The 9360-nt window shown below is 34.8% G+C and overlaps 1 protein-coding gene across 1 annotated transcript; it reads right to left on the reverse strand.

Moving 5' to 3' along the window:
• Positions 1-386: 386 nt before the first annotated feature.
• Positions 387-7500, reverse strand: LOC126779066 (uncharacterized). Its single transcript, XM_050502878.1, has 11 exons — positions 6977-7500; positions 5679-6799; positions 4912-5097; positions 4327-4395; positions 3812-3913; positions 3491-3589; positions 2948-3046; positions 2622-2770; positions 1908-2013; positions 1617-1724; positions 387-1032 (listed from the first exon to the last, which is right to left on the reverse strand). Exons 2-11 carry the CDS (start codon positions 6792-6794, stop codon positions 967-969), a joined length of 2100 nt encoding a protein of 699 aa, XP_050358835.1. The 5' UTR covers positions 6795-6799; positions 6977-7500; the 3' UTR covers positions 387-966.
• Positions 7501-9360: the final 1860 nt, after the last annotated feature.

Genomic DNA, 9360 nt, shown 5'->3' on the forward strand with positions numbered 1-9360 from the left:
GTATATAATATTCGCATCCTTTTCTATCATACATTATATATTATAGTAAGAAAGAAATGCACAAATGTATTTACAAATCGGTATTGAATATATATATTTCTTTGCTTACATAATTAAAAAAAAAAGCAATAATCACAGATTAAAAAAAAGTCTTACCATCTAGTTTACATAATATATAATACTTTATGTATTATTTTTCTTATACATAATATAATTATTAGACTGCCAATTTTAAATAAATTAATCTATAATAATAATTTATATTTTTTTCTTACATAATTACGATTTTCGAATTAATACCGATTTAGAATTATTATTCGCGAATATAAAAAAAAAACAATTATTCTTAATTGTCTCCAAAAAAAGTATTAAAACAATAATAAAAATAAAAAAAAATATAATCATAATGTATTCTTTACATTAATAAAACTTATAAAATTAAAAAAAATTGTTTCAACCTTAAGTATAAATGTGAAACAATCGAAAAAAAAAAAAATTAAAAACGGCCCAGCGTTTCGTCTAAAATACTAATATAAATGAAAAAAAACATCTGGTATACAGGCAGCAAATAACACTATGCTAACTTGAATGCATTTTTTTTAAGGTATGTATTAGGTATTGAATAAGTAAATTTAAAAAAATATTATTAAAAAACTGGTCGCATTTAGAATACGAGCAAGTAAACTCTTTTGCATCTGAAATGTGTGACTCAAACATGGCATAAAGAATCGTTACACAAAGTGCGCATTCGCACAGAAGGTCCGCTTTTAAGGGACCGTTTATAAACCTAACTGAGGGAACTTTAAAAGGGACCTGTCTGAAGTCTCACGTAAAAAAATTATTTTACCATAAAAAAAAATTTGTTAATGTTTAAAAGCCTCTGGTATGATTAAATTTGCGATTGACAGTTAGCATAATGTTATCGCTTGAACGATTTAAAACTTCAAGCAATGATCGCGTAGAATCTTAGTCCGGGGGCAGATAGCTGAAGAGTTTGTATTTATCACGGATGTACGGTCTTACGTCGTCTTTCTGTAATAAAAAAAATATACATATACATTGTAGTAAAAAAAAAATAGGAGTATATATTTTTCAACGCTGAGCTAAGGCCTCCTTAAGTAAAAACCTTAGAAAATGTGTAATAATAGGTGGTATTTTTTCCCGAACACACATGTTTTAAATTTTTTTGTTAAAATTTACTTGAAAAACTAAATGAAAAATAAAAAAATATGGTACTTTTGGATCTAGCTAAGCGTCCCGGCTTCGGACGGGTAGATAAGAAAAATGTATTTTGGATAGGATTTCTGTAAAATCCGTTCTTAGTGAGCGTCTACGTCGGAGAAGGGGTAACTGTGACAAATTTCAAGACAATCGGGTGGATAGTTTAGGAGATATTGTGATGAGTGGTAATTTGCTTTTATATATATATATATAATAAAAGTAAAGATTAAAATCATTATTGATGATAGATTCTATACTTGGGTTTAATATAAAAAGGTAGCTTTCTAGTAATGTTTTCGCTTCTACTGAGCTAGAAATTACAAATACACGGGTATAAAGATTAGTATGACAATGATTGCACAATAATCCTACGACGTATATATGAGTATACTCACAGTAGCCAGGTTTTCTAGGAACGGAAGCAACTTCAGCAGTTCGTTGTCACTGCGGTCCACAAACCAGCTGTCTATCGGTATACCATTCTCCAGTTGATAACCAAAGGCCTGGTGACAAAGCTCGGATTTAGTACAAGTTTATTATAATTTTACTATAATTGGAAAGATTTCAAAAAGGAGCGTGACCTTTTATGCCAGTAACATTAGCAATTACTGTTGTGCCACTCAACTTATATTTAATCTAAAAGCTTAAATTAAATAAATAGTAGAACCGATAATTTATTTTCGTACCTGTGGGCTGTTGTCTACAATGACGGTCTTTCGTAGGTCCCTGCCGAGTATCGAGAGATCCTTGACATAATTCCCGTTCACGAGAAGGCAGTGCTCGCGGAATAATCTGTAACAAAGCGATCACTTAACATTCGACGGAATAAAATCAACAATATTTTTTATGACTCATAAATATACTTTGGTAGACGAATGAACAGTTTTAACCTTGAATTAAGACGAAACAATGTATTCGTGGTAAAATGGCGTTTTGAATGTCAGCGAAAAGTTGTTAACTAGTAAGTGAATTATAATAATGTATTTTTAATAAAGACTATATAAATTTAAAGAAAAAAAGCAAATGTATTTATTTGTTAAGATTTAATATATATAACTTCTGCCGTTCGACGAGCTATACGTCAGGAAATATTAGAGAATACGCGACAATAGAATTCTACTTTAAGCGCGGTCACATCAAGTTTACATCGCTATTGGCTGCCGCTTGCTATCACATGAACTGTATGCGTAGCTTTGGACAAGACTTTAGTACGTCACATGACATTTAACATAACAAGTTACGTACAATTTGTTAGCATTCTATTACATAAACCAAACCATTGGTAATCGTTTAGCATGATTTGATCGTAGTGCGTTGCGATTGGTCTACCCTCTACAGCGAGTATTAATCACTTCCGTAAGGCGCATTGCGATTGGTGAAGATTCAGCCGAGAGTCATACCGGTATTTGATCCAGCGTCGTGCAGGGTCCAGTAGGTTGAGCAGACGGTCGGCGTACACTCGTTTGCTGGCCGTGAACAGAATCACCTCGTACAGACGAGACACGCGCGACAGGAACTCAGCGAAATGAGGTCGGGTGCGAACGAACACCTAAAAATATTTCTTATTTACATCCATGTATGTATATACATATATAATATACGTATGTTATTTAGGCTATGAAGTCTGAATAGCACAGCAAACAACACAGCACATTATAGAGCGTTTAGATTAAGGTTTTATTCAAGTACTATAATTTATGATTCATATAAATATTTTTAAATATACCGTATAACGACAGTCCTGGAACAAAACCGGGAAGTGAAAGCTTGCGTCCGGTAGTTCTTGTAACGAGCAGTGCACTAATGTTTCGTCCAAATCGAGAACCTGAAATGGTGCATTATCTACATTAATATACTTCGTAGAGACATATAAGCGTGTGTAGGTTGTGTTGGCTTGTATATGCTTAAGCGTCACGGTAGCATGCGCAAGCGATCCCGCGGTGCTCCTCGTTAAGACGGAAAGGGTATACCGCTGGTTTTTTAGTGGATATTCCACTGTTCGTGGCGCACTTGGCGCCTTGGACACCGGTGACTCCCAAATACCCCCGCGCTGTTTCCGTGGGGGAAACGCGAAATGTGTTTTTCCAGCATTAAAATAAAAGGCTTGTATATACATGTGGTCTGAGGTTGTTCAAGTGTAAGAGTGAGCCTGCGTTTGTGAACGAGTATGTAGGTCTGGGCATATATAAATAGAATACCTGGACTTGGTGTTAAATTACGGCAGATTTTTTTAGAATAGTAACATTAGTTATGAGACGAAAGTACTCACAAGGCTGAAGTCGGGACTGGTCCGCGTTTTGAGCGGCAGCGCCGGGCACCGCGCGCGCAGGGCCCCCTCGCCGCAGCACACAGACTCCAGCGGCGGCAGCTGGGGGGGGGGGCACGCTTTAGTATCGAGTGTACTTATATATCTTACTTCACTTCTTGTATGAAATATAAGGATTTAATTTACCAATCTTCAAATAATATCCTTTTGAAATTAACTAAAACCCATTGAGTACTTGTAAAACCGAAAAATGAAACAAAAAACAAACTTGCTCTCAAAAAATAAGGATCTCATAAGAAGCTTATCTGATGGGTGAGATTTTACCTGTTTGATGAAGAGATATGGATCGAAAGCATCCGCCCAGGAAGATATTTGCTCACACTCGGCTCGAACACTGCAGGAAGATATAACTGCCGCTGCTTCCTCCTAAAAAAAACACTTGTATCAATAAAACTAATGGAGATACATATCTTAGCCAAAGTTTACAGGCTTCATTTGTTTAATATTAATCATGCTCGGAGATAAAAGGAAACATTTTTAAAAGGCCACATAAGAGGAATTCTGTCACATTTATACTAAATCCTATACTTGATGTTTTGTTTGTTTGATGATGACTTGTCTTCGTGCAAACCCATATGAATAGCTACCACCAGTTAGTATTGTTGTGTAAGTACTTCTCAAGGTTGGTGACACAATAGCGTAGTTAAGATTTCTTACAGTGCAGTCAATGGGCAGTGGTTGCACAATCCGTATTTGAGTAATTTTGGTTAATTTTGGAACCACATTAAATGAATAAGTTGGTAGCACTGGATAAAAATTAATTATTCATAATACTATACCTCAATGTCTGGTGTAGGTTCATCGTGACAGTTCAAAGAGTTTTCGTCCACTACAACATCCGATGCACCCTGTGGGAAAATAATATTGTTGTATATATGACCACACAAATCAATCCATTTTTTTTTTAAATATAACAGTTGGACTGGCAAATGGGCCATGAATACTGCCCATAGGCATTATTAACCATTCCTTATTTCGCCAATGTTACCACCTCCAGTGCTCCACCAACGTTACGGATAAAGAAGATATATTCGTTATGACTGTACTTACACTAGCTCACGCACACTGTTTAGCGGTAGACTAGAGACCGCTTGAACAAAGCCCTACCATCAAATATTCTTTCTCAATTCTATGTGACATTGGTAAAATAATCTGTTCCCTGTTGGCACAACTTAAAACCATAAAGAAATAAATTGAATTAAGTCTTGTCTTTAACTCTGGTGACAGGTATAGATTTTTTTTTTTTAGGTATTTGAACAAAGAATATAATGTACAGTGTATCTATAAAAACTCAATACAATTTTTATTCTGAAGAGGATCAATTAGTAAGGAATGATGTTTTTTTTTCTTTAAATTCAACTTACCCATCCCGCAGCTTCTGCAGCAAGACTCTGGCTTATTTCCGCCAAAAATCCTGTACTAGGGTTCCTAGATGACAAAGCTTCAAGGCTCTCTATTGCAGTGCCTTGGGTATCACCGCAGGTTGATGAGATTTCGCATTCTGGATCCCGGACATAGACATCTTTCTCCAGCATTGACACAAAGTTGGGCTGCAAGGCAGAAAACATACATTTTATTATTAATAAATAAAATATGAAGTTGCAATTTGAAATTATTTAAATATTATTTTGTAAGGTATATAAATGCTGTCTCTATTAATAAATGACAATTGTTACTGGGATTTCGTAGTATTCATTTCTCTCCCTTTTTTTTTAACGCTGGAAAAACGCGTTACGCGTTTCCCCCACGGGAACAGTGGGGAGGGGAGCGGGGAGGCACCGAGCGCGCCCCGAACATCGGAATACCCGCCAAAAAAACCAGCAGTACCCTTTCCATCTTAACGAGGAGCGCCACGGGATCGTTTTCGCATGCTACCGTGACGCAATTCATTTCTCTCCCTGTACCAACCTTATAATTTTCCAAAAAAGTAAAATCATTCTTTAAAAAAGGATGTGCTCTTTGAATAAAAACATAGCAATATCCAATACTAAAGACCACCTTGACGCTATACTGAGCTCAATGCAAAATTTTTACCCAAAAGATGTATTTCTAGATATTCTTTGTCGATCGATATAATAAAAATTAAAATAGTTACTTATCATTATTAAGTATACATTAAAATTATATTTACCTTAACATACTTTTCACCGGAATTAAGAAAATCCCCACAAACATCCAAATCATCAGTAGTCGAAGTAGGTTGATACATTTCAAGGTCATTGCTAGATTTACGGCGCTTCATTTTCTTGTCAACCGTAATCTTTTTCCCTATCATTTCATCCTTGTCTGTTGTCATCACTTTGGCTGCTTTATCGGCTAGCAAGTCAATATCTTCATCCTCTGTTGGCACCTTATTGTTTATAAGTCGTGCACATTCTGCTATAGCAATCAAATCATTAAGGCAGTCATTTGGTAGACAAAGCTCTGATGATTCTACCTGTCCATCGGAATCCGATTCCTCATTTTTTGATACTGAAAAGTCGACAAATGTAGTTGTGTGAGGTTCATACATTGTAATGTCATTGTCGTCAGAAAAGGAGGCATTGGATTGTTCCGGTACCACTGGAGCTTTGGATCTAATTTTCTTTTTAGGACTTTCATTAGTCGAGCTCACAGCTATTTTGCTCATTTTAATAGATGGTACACCCAATTGACGAACTTTACGTATTGGTGAGCTGTTTAAAGAAGCTGATTTATCGGGTTTATCCATTCTTCTGGTCTTTCTAGGTGAACTCAATGCTGACGACACAGATTCTGTCTTCCTCAACTCCCTGTTTAGAGAACTTTGTCGTAGCTGGACACTTTTTGTTGTACGTACATCTTTTAACTTGTTCTTTGATGTAGTTGTAACCTTATCATTCTGCATTTTAGGCTTGGTTGTTGATGTTACAATGTCTTTATTGGTGTTACGGACAACGGTTTGGAAGATTGGCTTTTTAGCACACGATTCCTCCTTCGACTTAGACTTCTTTAACTCCACTGGTTTTTCCATCTTTTTGACAATCCTCGTTCTAACTGGTCTTGTTTTAAGTTCTAGTTTTTTCTGGGACCGTGTAATACAATGCAGGGATGGTCCAGAGGGTAGACCATTTTCCCCACTCAAAATCTTTTCCCAAGTTGACTTGTTTTTCAGAAGAGGCTTGTTAAGAGATTTTGCTTTTAAATTTTTCGATCTTTGGGACTTTGTCGCTGAGAGCGGTCGCTCCCTTTTCCTACTTCTTAACCGCATCGCAAGATTAGGAGGCATTTAACCTGGAATTTTATAATATGTATATTTGATAATGACATTTTTGTTGATACAACAATAACAAAAACGAAATTTAAAAATAAACATTCACAAAATTTCCCTCAGAAGTAAACAACATTAATTAAAATATTATTTACAAATATATTATATATAAGTAATACGTAAGTGTTACAAATACTTACATGAACTCTATACGATTAGAAAGTTAAGTTTTACTCCACACATTTAAATGATGTAACAGTTTATATTTATGCATTACAATTTGTCTATTCTATACACAGATTTGTTGACAGATATGTACGAAATATTCTTTGTTTAAAGAGAATATTTCGACCCAAAAAAATTCGGCGCGGCAAACCACTTCGCGCCTTTTTTTTATGAGAATTTTATACACTTTTTCAATTATTTTCTTACGAAACACAAGTCTAAAATTTTCTAAGTAGTATTATTTTAACAATCACTATCAATATAAGCACTGCACTAACGCAATAACTATAAAATATCTCTCGCGAAAAAGAAAAAAGCGGCGCTAACACATTATTGATTTATGCGCCAGTAATCGGAAGGAACTCTCACTGATGCGTACGGTTTTAATCGTTAAATATTTTACTAAACCAATTAAATGACGGAAGTGAATATACGCTTCACTCTAATCATGTAATTAAATGATAATTATTATATTGAAAAACACAAAGCCAAACAAATGTCAAAATGGCGGCGTTTCTTCTATTAGGTGAAGATTTTTTTCTTCAGATGGCGTTGCGGAACTGCGCATGCGTTTTAATATTGCTTTAAAAGTCAATAAGTATGTTGAACCACATAGGTAATACACATACATTGCCACCATTTCATGCGGTCACGATTTATACAGTAACTATTTTTAACTTTTATTTGTATTCACATACATTCGATATATATATTATTATATAGTAAAATTACCGTTGCATTATTTTTAACAAAAAAATTTTATTGCCCATACTATAAGTAACTCGTTTTAAATATGTTTTTAAATTTAGTTAATTATTAGTATTTTTATAGTTTTTACAGATATACTAAACACGTCTTTATTTTTATTTCATACGGCAATCGATTTCAATTTCGCTAATCGAAAATCGTAATTTGGAGTTGGCAGCACTGCTTTAAGCGTAAAAGATAAAAAGACTTGTATTCGGAGCTGTAAAGTAATCAATCAAAGATTAAACGTCTGAATTTCAAATATGAATAAAACACTATTTTACTAAAATCACTTGCTATTGTCAGGAATATTTATATTAAAACAACTACAAAAATATTGTCATAACAATCAAGGAATATAATAACCATGTCTAGTGCATCAGTAACATCAACTAAACTTGAGGTAAAAAAAGTTCTTAAAAACGTTAAATAGTTATTACGAGTTTTAAAACTTATTTTTATTTTCAGAAAGTACCAACAGAACTAATGCAAGAAATAGAATCAGTACGAGCGCTAAACAGCAGCCTACGAGTATATTTAGAGCATCTCCGATCTTTTAGAAAAAACATAACATCGGTTAACGAAAACTGCAAGCAACTCAGTAAAGTTAATTCCCAGTGGATTGAGACGATTAAATTAATGAAATGACAATTTACGAATAGCCATACAGAGCACGATTGTTTTTAATTGTGTGCACAAATTTAAAGACACCAAACATGGTGTCTTTAATTGTTAAATTGTGTGTACAAATTTAAGTAAATAGTAACTAACCTTTTTTTTTTTTCGCTGGAAAAAGCCATTTGTGCCTTTCCCCCACATGAAGTGGGGCGGTATGTGGGGCTTGCCGACGCTGAAGGTGCCAGAATACCCACTAAAAAACCAGCGGTACCCACACCGTCTTTTCGGGAGACACTACGGGATCACCTGCGCATACTACCGTGACGTCCCGACGGTAGGCCCGCCTCTCCAGGCCTCCAAATTCTAAGGGGTTCTCGGGGTACAGATACTCCCTAGCCCCGGCGACACTTACGGCGGGAGGAGAAGGTTTGCATAGCACCGACGTCTTCTCCCAAATAGTAACTAACCCTGATAAGGTTAATATTTACATAAAAACATTGTTAAATGAGTGTTTAGTTAATTTATGTTTTCTCTTTCTGTCATTGTTAATTTAACATTTGATAGAAGACAATATTGCTTAAATTATTCCCCACTAAACACAAACTAAAAAGTATTTGTGGGTAAGGCTGTTACTAATTATATTAAGTATAATAATTGAGATTTTTAATATTTATAGGTACATTGCATGTCTCTGAACACAATCTTAATACATTTTATTAAGACCCATTGATGTCCTCCTGTCCAATTCTGGCCGCAGTAGCCAATTTCAAGATAGATTAGCCAATCAACAGGTCATATTATAGTGCACAAGTATGTGCTAACACTCTCAGGTGTACTCTAATCCTCACTCTCATCTCTATCATAATCCGAAGGGACTGCAATCTCAGGTAAACTAATTGCTATATGCTATAAGAATTGTTATAATTCTAATCAAGTTCTCATATATTTTAGTTAAATCTATCTAATTTTTAAACTCAGGTTTTGCAATGGTAAA

Source organism: Nymphalis io, chromosome 28 (assembly GCF_905147045.1).
Source record: "Nymphalis io chromosome 28, ilAglIoxx1.1, whole genome shotgun sequence".
Taxonomy (NCBI): Eukaryota; Metazoa; Arthropoda; class Insecta; order Lepidoptera; family Nymphalidae; genus Nymphalis; species Nymphalis io.